We start from the raw sequence: 14450 nt of genomic DNA on the forward strand, positions 1-14450 counted from the left end.
GACTCTGACCAAAGTGATTGGCTGATAGAGGATGGGTCTCTGTCAGTAATTTAATCATATAAATATTATCGAAATATTATCATAGAAACACATCGCTTACCATTTCTTTTGCGGCAGGTAAAGTTTTCAGCATATCGCTAACCAAATTTTCACCAATTGTGTGAGGTTTTCCAGCCTTTGCGATGAGTTTGGCAACACGATAATTGAAAACCACTGTTCCAGGTATTACCAACTGACCGGAGCCCCGAGCGCGTAGTAAACGTGAAGGACTGTAATACAAGAGAATCTCACTCAGTTACTGAGGAGCTAAATCATGTAGGCTTTGTTGGTAATCAGTAAGATTTTTAAGTTAATACGTTGCTTAATTGCTAACCAGTGCAATGTTGATAGAATATGCTCATATTTTTTTGTCTTTTATACTTGTTAGAACTCGAACTGCTGCGTTTTTGACTAGCTGGTGTCAGAGTTTCAGTGCAATGCTTTATCTTTGCCACTAGAGGTACCTACTGGGATCTCTTTCTTTTCTTTGATGCCTGTAATTAGTTAGATTAACCTCACATGTGTCTGCCAATTTTAGAGACTCTGTGTCTCTGGGTCTTTGCCTGTTATTGTTCATTTTCAATCGATTCTAGCACAAGCTCTCCTGGATAAATATCCCTGCTTTTCGAACTCTTTCTTTCATAAAATGATGTTGCTTAAGAAATCTTTTGTTTTGACAATTAACTTCAAGATTAGAAGAAAGTTAATGTGAACTTCTTAGAATGTAAAACTATATTTAAAAACATTAATGTTGTGTGATTAATCAGATAATTTTTTTAAATCGATTGTTGCATTAGTATAAAGGTTCCCTGTAAACTCCGGTTTGATCCTGAGTTTGCGAGGCACGTTCACCAAAAAGTGTGAAACATAATAGTAACTCTTTAAAATATTGCTTGTAATCTGTTGCCATAATTTTATTGCAGGGGTCTTCAACTCTGGATTTCAAAATACATTGTCCTGCTGAGTTTTGGTCCACCCCTTATCTAACACAGCAAGAGAGCAGAGGCAATCAACCTTTTTTGTAACCAGTGTGTTTGCTTAAATTGGGCTCTTTACTCTCATCCAGTCAAGTATCTTGCAATGCTTGCCATTGGGTTTCATTAAGAACACTTCACCATGAAACGGAAGTTTCCGCATTGTAACGTATATCCGAAACGGCTTCTGAAATAGGAAATAAAACATAGCTTAATTTTGCCCTTCCCCTTTTGATTGGTTTGCTGTAAACTGAGCCTGCAGGGGAGGGCTAAAAATGGCTGGCCATTGAACAGTCAGGATAGTCCTATTTTTGTTGCTTACGTCATGTTGAGAGGGGGAGAGGAGCTTAATGTTTTTAATTAAAGCTTACAAGTCAAGTCAGTGTTATTTATATAGCGCTTTTTACAATTTTCACTGTTACAAAGCAGCTGTACTAGAAAACATTGACTATAAGCAAAACATATAAGGTCATGCAAGTCAAAACACAGGTCAAATATCAGACGGACTATACATTCCTAAATGCAGCGTTAATTAAATAAAACTATAAAATTCTAGCAGAGGGAAACTAGGCCTAACCAGGGGATTCCAGTTCCCCTCTGGCAAAAGCTACAGCGCTTGCACAACAAGGCAAAATAATAAAAAAAATTGATGTAAGATTATCATTAACAATCTAATAGCGGCTGAAATTTTGTTTAGTCGCCACGTCCTTTGTCCAGCTCGATCATCACAGCATTTGTCAGTTCTGGGCATGCCCGCTCTGGGGACCTTAGAACAATGAGACAAGACTGGCTGAGAGTAGAGTACTGTTCTGCAGTCTCTTTGATGCAACAAATGCATCAGTTGTAATTGGAAGTGTTCCTGGTTTCGGTTGATCTAACCAGTGCAGCCTAAACCTTCGGAATATATATATTATGATAGTGTAGTGTATGCAAGATTGAAAAAAAGATTTAAAATGACAGTGTGTGTCTGCCTCCCGGGCAGGACAGGGAAAACTGTTCCAAAGTTTAGGCCCTAGATAGGAAAAAGGATCTGCCGCCTGCACTTGATTTTGAAATCCTAGGTATAATCTACTGACCGGACGCGTAGTGCATGTGAAGGACTGTAATACGAGAGAAGTTCACTCAAGTAGTGAGGAGCTAAATCATGCAGGGCTTTATAGACAATAAGCAAGATTTTAAAGTTAATGCGATGCTTTATAGGTAACCAGTGCCAGGTTGACAGAACCAGGCTAATATGCTCATACTTTTTTGAACGTGTAAGAACTCGGACCATTTTGGACCAGTTGGAGTTTTTGTAATAGGCCTGCAAGGGAACCACCTAATAGTGCATTACAGTAAACTAGTCTTGATGTCATAAAGGCATGAATTAGCTTCTCTGCATCTGATGGTGACAGCATATGATGTAGTTTAGATATATTTTTAAGATGGAAAAGCGCAATTTTACAGGTGTTGGCGACCTGGTTCTCAAATGACAGTGTACTATCGAATAAAACGCCAAAATTATTTGCTGAAGATTACGGTTTTATTAAACATCTATCAATAGTTAAGCAGTATTGTTGGTTGTTACGTATGGCGGTTTTCAGTCCAATAAGTAACACTTCAGTTTTGTCATAGTTCAGTAATAAGCAATTGTTACTCATCCACTTTTTATATCGACTATGCATTCCACTATTTGATGGAATTGCTGGGTTTTAATGAGGCTTCGAGAAAATATAGGAGTCAGAGACGTTCGGATCCATATGCAGTATTTTAATATACAGAATGGTCAAACAGGCAGAGATCAGAGCACAGCGTCATGTGTGTCAGGGGATATCCAAAATCAGAAACAATAGCAAGCAGAGGTCGAGGCAGGCAGCAGAGAATCACAGTCGGAATAAACAATCCAAGATAAGACACGGGAAGAACAAACACACGGAAACGCCCGGAAATGCTAGACAGACTAAACAAGACTTCGCATTGATTGAGAGTCCAAACACAGTATATATAGGGGAGTGGTGATGGGGAACACCTGGTGGTGGTTAGCATGGGGTTTATGGAATTGGAGTTGGGAATGGATACAACATGCCAGGGTCCTGATTGGATTTCCCTCTACTGGAGTTCATGGGCACTTCAGCTGACGATCGTGACACGTATCATCAACATAACAGTGAAAGCTAACTTTGTGTTGATTTATTATATCTCCTAGAGGTAGCATGTGTAATTTTGAAATTTGAAGAGCATAGGCCCAAAGACTGAGCCCTGTGGTATACCGTACTGGACTTGAGATTTGCGTGACACCTTATTGTTTATCGCTACATATTGAAAACAGTCGGATAAATAAGATCTAAGCCATTTTAAAGCTATTCCTTTAATACCGACATAATTGTCGAGTCTATCTAGGACAGTGCTGTGGTCAATGGTGTCGAATGCAGCACTAAGATCTAGCAGCACCAATAAGGAGATACGCCATAAGCAGATCATTTGCATCTTTGATCAAAGCAGTCTCTGTACTGTGAGGTGCTCTAAATCCAGTCTGGAAATCTTCCTTGATGTCATTCCTTTGGAGAAAGGAACATAATTGGGTTGAGACTACTCTTTCCAGAACTTTAGATATGAAAGGTAGATTTGAAATAGGTCTGTAGTTAACTAGTTCTCCAAGGTCGAGATGGTTTTTATAAAACCGAGGGGCCTTATAACAGCCACCTTATATGCTTTGGGCACATATCCTAGTGTCAGAGATGAGTTAATAATGCTAAGAAGAGGATCTATAATTTCTGGGAGCAGTAGATTTGTAGGTATAGGGTCTAGCATGCATGTTGTTGATTTAGATGATCTAATGATTTCAGATAGTTCATTGTGATATATGGTAGAAAATAATTGCAATTTCTCCTTAGCGGTGCTTTAGTTAGTCGTTTGTTCAGCAGGTTTCACTTCTGGTTGCGTAGTTTTCTAATTCTCTAATATCGTGGATTTTATTTGTGAAATAGTTCATAAATTCATCACTGCTATGCTGGTATACAGAATCAGAAGTCGCTGACGATTTATTAATTAATAAATGGTTAATTTACCCACTGTGTTAAATAAAAACCTAGGGTTGTGAAGTGCAAATTAATTATTTATAAAAATCACCTCAACAATATGTAAAACACTTAGAATTTTCCTGTTGGATTTCACAGTGACTTTAAAGAAAGATGCACTCTGGTTTTAATGACTACACTTGCAAACAAATTAACCTTGACTTCATAATGAATATTCCAAAGTTGAATTATCTCCATCATCACTGCTCTTTACCACAACAAGTGTATTTTTAACAAACATGGGAAAACCTACACACTTACACTATAAAACAAGAGTCAAGAGCTCAACTAAAGCAAACACGGATCACACTAATGATGGTTTTATACTTTTTTCAACCTTAATTGCCGGGGAAAAAGTGATATTAAATCGGTGCAGTTACAGTAATATTGACATAACAACAGTTTTTAACATTCAAATGAATGTTCCTGCTTTCATAGACACAGCCCCGGATTGGCTGATCGGGAGCACCAGGAGAATTCCCGGTGGGCCGCTCTGTTTTTTTGGCTGCGAGGGCCGGTGTTGTCATGGCACGGTTGAAATGTGGATGCTGCTTTCCCTAGGCTGCCTGCACTCACAGCGGCCCTAATCTTTTTATTTATTATTTTACCGCAGCACCACTCTTTTTTATTTAATATTTTTTCGCAGCCACACTCAGAGTGCAGCATGCAGGTTAATGATGACGTGATTATCTTTTGACTCCCTGGCCCCGCCCCCCGACAGCGGCACTGCAAGTTGCTCGAAATAAAAAAAACGTCAGAAATAGTAATGGATAACAGAAAGCGCAAAGGCGGCGCTGAAAAGTCCAGAAAAAAAGAAAGCTCTGGAAACTGACGCGGCCAAATGTTCTAAGCTGACCACATTTTTAGTCAAAACAAATGAAGACGACGAGAAAAAATGGCCGGTAAGCTAACGTTAAGGTAGTTAGGAATAGGAGCACTGCAAGATGCTAGCGGCCGTGCAAAACAAAGTTGTCTGCAAACCACCGTTCATGTATCAAACTTTTTCTTGTAGCTATTCAGCAGCAGAAAGAAATTCTCATGTCTTTGGACAATGACACCGTGATAGATAGAGTTGCAGAGACCAGTGCTCTGCTCAGGCGTTTATTAATGTTTTAGGGTTGTCCATGTTTCCTTGAAGCTACACTTATGCAGAGGAAAAAGAGATGAAACAATCATTAGAAAGTTATACAGTGAAAAAAAGTCAGATAACAGTCCAATAGTTTTATTATTTAACTAATGTTCTCATATTTGTGAAAAATATTTGAAGTTGTAAAGCAGACGTTTCATTGAAAAATAAATTATAGTGTCATTAGACAGTGTAATACATTTTATTTTAATCTTTTTTTATTTATTTTCTTTTATGTATTTGTTTGATTTTTTTCCTTTATTTCAATGTTTGGATATTTATGAACACTAATTCTTAAAGAAAATAGATTCTGATACTGTCCTGCTATTTACGTTTCTAATAATCTTCACTGTGAAGCAAAACTTAGGCTACTGTATTTTCACTGAATTGGAAATTATGATATTTTTGAAAAATACAATTAATATTGCAGACTTATATCCTGAGGTTTTAATTATCATTATTTTAATATAGTCAGTCATAAACTAAAGTGGGCCGGTCTAAGGCATGAAACTCCAGGGCTGAAAATGAGTCCTGATCCGGCCCTGCATAGACGTTTACTTTAAATTGATTGGAACAGTGATATTTTGGCCTCAACAGCTACTGCTAAAACGTTACTCCCTCATTGCAACTCACCAAACTAACCTTACAATGTTTTTGCTGTTTTCAACAACAGAAGAGGAAATAAATAGTTTCCCATTAATGGAGCTCATCATGTTCAAGTCTATCACTTCTCTGGGCATCACCATGACGCTATGAAGTTTAAACATTCAATGAAATAGTCATTCAAAGGAGAGGAAAAGAAAGATATCAACAATGTACAACTGCTCTGTTCTTCATGTGCTGCTTATCGTGATCTTCATCTTATCTGGCTGGCTCAAAGGCAATCTTCAAATCTCTAAACACCAGCAACACAAAAACCATTCAACTAAAGCCTCTCACGGGTCTCTGCTAAGAGTGAAACGAGGCTGGATTTGGAGCCAGATATTGGTTGAAGAAGAAGATCCAACAGTGAGAAAGATCGGTCAGGTACAAAGCAAGGACTTGATTAAAAAAAGCTTTATTTGCTTTTAAGGCAACACATTATTCTGTTAATTACTTTTATCAAAAGAGCTGGCTAGGTAGTATTTTATTAACTCTTTCCCTGCCATCGAGATATTACTGAAAAAATTAAGGATTAATTACATTAAAGATAGTTGACAATGATTCTTGTTTTATAAACTGAGTGAGGGTCAGTTTCTATCTTACGTCGAATGTTGCAAGCATAGCTGAAAAGATGCAAATGTGAAACAACCCAGCAGATGAAAACTATTGAATTGAACTGTTGGCTTGTCAATGTACAATATCACTTTTGCATTACTGTGATCAGTGTTTGCTTTTGTTGGGCTCTTAACTCTTATAAAGTAAATTCTCCATTAGCATTAGTAATACTATTTTGATAAGAACACGTTATTAAAAACATTGAAAATAAACAAATCCTTTAAAAGCAGTAGGTGTAGTTTGCTGCCAGGATAGTTAAATGAAGGAGCTGCATTTGTAGCTGGTGTAAATGTTATGTTCCACTAAGATTAAGTTCTGTGACAAAATAAACAAAGAATTTCTGACACACTTGGACATAAAAAATTGTGACAATCAACAAATGAATACAGAAAAACAGATTGACTACAATGCATGCTGGCAGTTTTGTACAACGTAACGTTAAAATACAAGAGTCAAGAGCCCAACTAAAGCAAACATTGGTCACAATAATGGTGTTTTGATTCAATTTCAACATTTTCCAACATTAAAAGATGATATTGAATTAGAGAAACATTGTATATTATATATGTGAAGTTAACTTTATCAGATGATTACTTCCACACTGCCTCAGCATTAAAACCACTGTAAAGCAACTGCCGTCCATGTTCTCAGAAGAGTGCTGCAGTTTCCTCAAAATGCTTTGGTGGATGCAGGTCAATAACAACAATGTGAAGATAGTACTGCGGCTGTCAGAATGGTCAGGAATAGCTTTTCTTTTTAGCCAGATAAAACACTTTTGAAGTATCTTGAGCAATACAACGTAGCAGAAATTGTTAAAATGATGTGTGTATTGTGATGGCAAGCAGAAAATTACTGTCTGGTTAAAGATCTTTTTTTTACCATTCAGCTGAAATCAGACTACGACACAGGGGACTTTACAATAAAGTACATCCTGTCAGGTGAAGGAGCTGGTGAGCTCTTTATTATTGATGAGTACACAGGTGACATTCAAGTGATAAAACCTCTGGACCGCGAGAAGAAGGATTTCTATATACTGCAGGCTCAGGCCATCAACCGCAGGTCCAAACAGCCCACTGAGCCTGAATCAGAGTTTATTATTAAAGTCCTGGACATCAATGACAACGCTCCGGAATTTATAAACGAGCCCTATATGTCCAGCATCCCAGAGATGTGTCCCACAGGTAAGCTGATCACAGTTCAACAGGGCAATTTATATCACTTTAAAAAAAGTGCACTGTGCCATACAGGTTATTCTCATTATTAAGTAAGGGATAATGTACAGCTGTTGTGACAGTGTGTCGGGTCTAGTATCACACTGAAGGCTTATTTTGCGATAACAGTCGGCTGCTTGTACATTATCCCGCTAATTAAACGGCTACTTGCCACATGAGAAAGAAACTGCACATAAAATGTGAATTTGAAATATTTTATAGCTCATTTTTACTGAATGCACGTTTGCCTTTTATCCTGTGTGCACTGAATATGTGTACGTTATATATTTATAAATTGTCAATTAAGTTAAAGTTATTTTATATTTAGAATTTTTAATTGTCAAGCGTTAAATATTAAATGTGAACGATAACTCAATTGATTGTGATGTTTTACATTGCTTTTAATGAAAGAATATTCACAAATACAGTTTATTAATAAATTAATAATAGAATATATTAATAATAGGTGTCACATATGTTTTAATACATACCCCATGCCCGCTTTCCTTAACCCTTCCTTGTAATTTGAACTGTGTGTTCACACCGAGCGCGAATGAGGCGTCTAGCGCGAGTGATTTACATGTTAAGTTAATGCAAAGACACGATAGACGCGCTTGCGGCGCGAATAGCGCGAATGAGGCGGCGCGAAAGACGCGAATAGCGCGAATGACGCGAATAGCGCGAATGGCGCTAGTTGAAAAATCTGAACTTTGGCGTCAACAACCTGCTCTAGTAGTGACGTAGACGACGTAGCGAGCAGAGGCAGAAACAAAATGGAGGAGAAGTTAATCATCTCAGTGTGTGGACACCCGGAGCTGTATGATACTTGTTCATATTTTTATAAAAACAGGAATAAAAAGGATCTTGCTTGGAAGAAAGTGAGTGAGGAGGTCGGAGAATCTGGTAAGTTGTAAAAACATTCTTAACTCAATTTGAGTTATATATACATATTGAAACTAAAAGGTAGCTAAAGGCGGTAGATTGAGCTTATTATTTTACAACTACGTTCCCGCTAAAGTTCATGTGTTTATTCAGAGGAAGTGTGCAGAAAGAAGTGGAAGAGCTTGAGGGACACATATTTAAAGGAGAGGAGAAAGGAGACAGAGAAGAGGAGTGGGTCAGCAGCAGATGCAGGAAAAAGATGGAAGTACTCTGCGGTCCTGTCTTTTCTAGACCGCTTCGTCTCCCCACGGGAGACAAGCGGGAATATGGAAAGGGGGGATGAGGAGAATCAGGCCACAGGGTACGACCAGGGCGAGGCAGCAGTAGGTGTGTTGACAAGTGAAGCAATACAACAGGGCAACATGTAGTTGTTTTTATGATGAAAATATAGATTCATTTCTCTGTGACAGGTGTAATGTGCAATTAATATTTAAAATTGTCATGACAGATCCGACTGGTTCTTTTGATGGCAGTGAGCCTGGGTCCCCTCTGCCGGAACCTGCTGCTGCTTCTGCTTCATCATCTGCTGCTGTACCCAGAGGTGTGTACAGGCAATTATGACAATGTTTACATGCATATTATATTTACAGTGACGTTTGTGAATTAGTTTAATCCTTTTATGCCTTCTCATAGTACAAAATGTTTTATCATTTGTTACAGCACCACCAAGAAGAGCTCGCAGAAGGCCTAGGGAGCAGCCATCAGAGGTGGAGCGACAGCTGCCGGAAGCACTCCAGACCCGTCCTGTTGCCCCAACGCCGCCTCCACGCTCAGAGGATGAGCTCTTCCTCTTGAGTCTGGTCCCTTCCCTGGAGAGATTGCCACCTCAGACAAAGGAGTTTGTGAAATTTCAAATTCACAAATTAATTTATGAAAGCAGCACAGTTGTGCTTAATTTCGAACAATTGGAGCCCACAGAGTAGTTATTTTAAAAAGAGGCAGCAATCTCTGCAGGGAATGAAACAAGACTTTCTCTCCTTTCTCCTCTACTTCATTTTGACCCTCACTCTTCCCTCTTCCAAACAAGATCCTTTTTATTCCTGCATGTAAATAGTTGTAAATGTTCTTTGTATATAGTTTTTATTTTTATAAATGTTTTTTTAAATAAATGTTCTATAAAATGATCAAAGGTTTTGGTGTGTTACTTTGTGTATAACATAGTAAATCATCATTTATATTTGTTACATTCAAATATTGTTTATATATTAAGACTACAATCATTCGAATTGTACATTCACTTTAATTATGTCGTATTGCAAATACACTCACAATAGTATAGTACATTTTTTTATTTGTGATTGGACCAGTGTTGTGGTATAGTGTAATGAGAATGTAGCAACGAGACGGATTGATTTTGGAGGATGGCTCCATTTATCATTTACAATATACAAAGTGTGGAAATCAAAAGAAAAGACAATAGAATGGAATAATTATGGAGCTAAACATAAAAGACTGTTGTGGAATTCTCTTATTCCTTAATCAAGGTGAGTCAATTTTGACAAACGCAACACACAGAGACATCAGGTACTTTGCAAAGTATTTTATTGTCGTTTAATCTGCATCATAAGCAATGAGCATGGTGCAGAGCAAAGGCGCTCTTTCCTCCTACACCCAGAGTTTATATATTAAAACGTGAAACCCCCTCCCTTTGCCCCCTAGCCAGAATCCCGAGCTGGTTTACGAGAAGTGATGCCCGTTATTCCAAACAGAACATCTTGGCCTCTGCTCGAGGGCAAAGGCAGAGTGGTATGACGCGTATAGAGAAAAACATGATAACATAGAAAAGAAAACATAGATAAAAACTTCATAAACATATAGATAGACACATCAAGAAGCTAGACTAGAAAATTTCCATTACAAGACATAAACAGCACAGTATGTAATGAACAAAAACTATTCAGTCGGCTGCCACGGGACTGCTCCCTCGGCAGAAAAGTGAGCCATGAAACTGTCCCGAACCTGGATGGCCTCTCTGGCAGAATTATTTGCTGCAACCCGACCAAGACTCTGCAGCGACTCCTCTGTACCTCGCACCCCCGCCCTCACAGCAGGTGCCTCTTCAGATCTCCTTTGAAAGTTGTGGAGGACATGCCTTCACACACCTCTCCACAACATCAGGCTGAACCTCTATGAGGCGGCGTTTTTGACGCCTCATTCGCGCTCTTTTGTGAACAGACAGTAAGTCAACATTGGGTTGAGTAAATAACCAGGATGGTATTGGAGAAATTACAACTACTGCCGCAAATGATTTTGTGTCCATTTTAGTTTTGTTTACCAGTTTATTTATCTTCCATACGATAAAATTAATTGTTCCCCTAGCCTGTGATCTTTTCATCTGATATTCTTGTACGGCTTCCGGTGTCAATGTTCTTTTTAGCTTTATTTCTGTTCTGAACTGCATTGGACGACTTTCTCCCTTCGCTTTCCTTTTATTTTAGGGATAGATTCCTCTGCAGCTATATAATATTTAACTTAATTTTGAGTACATTCATCAATATAACTCTCCATCTTACAATAATAGTTGCGAGTTAGAACTATAAAGTTTTGTGTCTTCTTGTCTTCTTTCTCGAATTTCCATGTAGGTTGCTTTTCCACCACACTCCTTTTCATTTTTTATACTTAATGAACAAGATTTACATTTACATTTAGTAATTTAGCAGACACTTTTATTCAAAGCGACTTACAAAGAGTTCGGGGAGCAATAAGCGATATGTCATAAAAGAGCAATTGTACATTAGGTGCTAATACAAAGTTACTGTAATAAGACCAGATAGTAATTGGAATGAAGACGCCAGCAGGTAAAGTTCTGGGATAATTTATTAACAAGTTAACATCCCACAAATATCTTCAGAAATCATATCAGGTAGGTATCTTCAGAAATCACACCAGGTAAGTATCCTCAGAAATCGCATCAGGTAAGTATTCTCAGAAATCGCATCAGGTAAGTATTTTCAGAATTCATATCAGGTAAGTATATTCAGAAATCATACCATTTCAGGCAACAAACAACAAGGATTATAGTTACCAAGCAACAGGATACAACAACCCTCAACAAAGTCTGAGGTGAAACAGTCTGACTTAAATAGTGTGACAACCAAACAGTGAACAAGTGTGAAGAATGTGTAATCAAAGATGGTGGGTGAAGTGCGCGGTGCCTGATGGGTAATGTAGTTTTCAAAAGTCCGGGATAAACAGGGGGTGATGATCTCGGGGGTATGGTCTGATGAGCGGGCGTGCTTACAGTCCTTGGTGGATAACCATACTAATTGACCAGGGACGAAGGTGGGAGTCGGTGAACGGCGGGCATCAGCGTATTTCTTCTGTCTGCGAACAGCCTGCTGGAGTTGGTGATGTGCTGAACCCCATAACCTCTTACTTTCCCGGTACCAGTGGTCTACAGCTGGCACGGCGGTTGGTTCAGGAGTCCAGGGGAAAAAGGGGGTCAATGAGTCATTCCCGTAGTTCTTCGGGGATCTTCTAGCAGCGGGAACCCCTGGCGGATCGGGATGTTGACAATCAGCAATCTCCTGGTATATCGCCCAACGAATAGGATTCAGGAACATCTGGGACAGGAGTATCGTTTCGGGAACACTGGTCTCAGGGGACGCACCCTCTTGTCTGGAAAGGGCATCAGCTTTCCCGTTCTGGGACCCGGGCCGATAGGTTACTTTAAAATGGAAATGGTTGAAAAAGAGAGCCCATCGAGCCTGCCGGGTATTTAGACACCTTGCCTCTCTCAGGTTTAGATTAGATTAGATTCAACTTTATTGTCATTACACATATACAACTACAGTGTAACGAAATGTAGTTTAGGTCTAACCAGAAGTGCAATTAGCAAGTGCAGGATATACAGTGAATAAATAGAGAATATAATATTAGGAAAATATTATACAGTAGGCATGGATTATGAAAATATTTTACAGTAGGTATGTACTATGAACAATATATACAATGACTATATACTATGAACATTAACACTATGAACATTAATGTACAGGTGAATATGAGCAGATAATAATTTAGACTAAACAATAGTGCAAGTGATTTAAGTGTGCATAGATTATTGACAAGTGTGCATAGATTATTGACAGTATTAAAGTTACGGTGCAGTATAAGAGTTAATAATAGGTTGCTGCCCAGAAGATGAGTTAATGCAGTTAATTAGGTTACAGTGCAGAAGATTAGTTAATGCAGTTATTGAGGTTACAGTGCAATAGATGAGTAGATGCAGTTAATAGAGTTACAGTGCAGTAGATACGTTAGTGCAGTTATGAAAGTGGTCCATTAGTGCAAATGAGCATTTTTCAGATGTGCAAGTGAGCAGTATAGAGTGCAAATGATGCTGTGCGTGTGTAAACAGTCCAGTAGAGCAGATAACATGAAGTACTGGTGTGTACAGTTCAGTCATGCATGCAGCCCTGTAGTGCAATGTAAACGGTGTTATAGCAGCTTGGAGTTCAAGGAAAGAGAGGTAGTGGAATCAGTGGGGGGCAGAGTTCAATAATGAAACAGCTCTGGGAAAAAAGCTGTGCCTTGTGCTCAGCAACAGAACAGATCCCGTACCAGACTGTGACACATTTGGTCAGGATGCTCTCTATAGTGCAGCGATAGAAGTTCACCAGAATAGTTGAAGACAGTTGGTTCTTCTTCAGTGTCCTCAGAAAGAAGAGACGCTGGTGAGCCTTCTTGACCAGGCATGAGGTGTTGGTGGTCCAGGACAGGTCCTCCGAAATATGAGTCCCCTGGAACTTAAAACTGGAAACACGTTCAACAGCCATCCCATTAATGTGGATGGGGTCGTGTGTGCCTCCTTTCGCCTTCAGGAAGTCCACGATGATCTCCTTTGTCTTGGAGGTGTTAAGGAGCAGGTTGTTGTCCGAGCACCATGTGGCCAGGTGCCGGACCTCCTCCCTGTATGCAGTCTCATCGTTGTTGCTGATGAGACCAATCACTGTTGTATCGTCTGCAAACTTGATGAAGGAGTTAGATCCGTTCACAGGCCTGCAGTCGAGTGTGAAAAGGGAGTAGAGAAAGGGGCTCAGTACGCAGCCCCGTGGTACACCAGTGTTGAGGGTGGTGGTGGTGGAGCAGATGTGGCCTAACCTAACAAGCTGAGGCCTGTTCGTCAGGAAGTCCATAATCCAGTTGCAGGTAGGGTTGTTAATGCCTAGGTTTCCAAGTTTGACGATTAGCTTGGAAGGGATGACGGTATTGAAAGCAGAGCTGAAGTCTACAAACAACATGCGTGCGTAAGTGTCCTTATTGTCCAGATGTGTGAGCACGGAGTGCAGCGCCATGGACACTGCATCATCTGTGCTCCTATTGTTGCGATAGGCAAATTGGTATGGGTCCAGTGTGGGTGGTAGGGAGACCTTTAGGTGTGCCAGGACCAGCCACTCAAAGCACTTCTTAACAATGGGTGTGAGTGCTGAAGGGCGGTAGTAGTTAAGGCACGTCGGGTTCGAATGTTTTGGAATGGGCACAATGGAGGTGGATTTAAGACATGCTGGAACCACTGCTTGGGCGAGGGACAGGTTGAAGATGTCTGTGAAGACCCCAGCGAGCTGCTCCGCACATGCTTTGAGTACACGACCAGGGATGCCGTCTGGGCCAGCAGCATTGCGCGCGTTGATCCAGCTTAGTGCAGTGTGGAGTTAAGTGTGATGATTGGGTGATCAGCAGAGGGTGTGAGCCTGGTAGCTGTTTCCATATTGTCTCTCTCAAAGCGAGCATAAAAGTCATTAAGCTCGTTCAGGAAGACGGCATCTGTCGCTATGGGGGTGGAGTGTTTGGGTTTGTAGTCACTGATGGCCTGGATGCCCTGCCACATGCGTCGAGGGTCAGA

At 39.8% G+C, this 14450-nt stretch overlaps 1 protein-coding gene across 1 annotated transcript in view; it reads left to right on the forward strand.

The window, feature by feature from the left end:
- Positions 1–6008: 6008 nt before the first annotated feature.
- cdh19 (cadherin 19, type 2) overlaps positions 6009–14450 on the forward strand; it is a gene marked incomplete at its 5' end in the record, with an annotated part of 117437 nt that continues 108995 nt past the window's right edge. Inside the window, 2 exons of the mRNA XM_079487967.1 lie at positions 6009–6221; positions 7339–7633. Of these exons, the coding sequence (XP_079344093.1) occupies positions 6009–6221; positions 7339–7633 (508 nt within the window). The remainder of the gene's footprint in view (positions 6222–7338; positions 7634–14450) is intronic.

This window comes from Barbatula barbatula (assembly GCF_947034865.1).
Source record: "Barbatula barbatula genome assembly, chromosome: 23".
In the NCBI taxonomy this organism is placed as follows: Eukaryota; Metazoa; Chordata; class Actinopteri; order Cypriniformes; family Nemacheilidae; genus Barbatula; species Barbatula barbatula.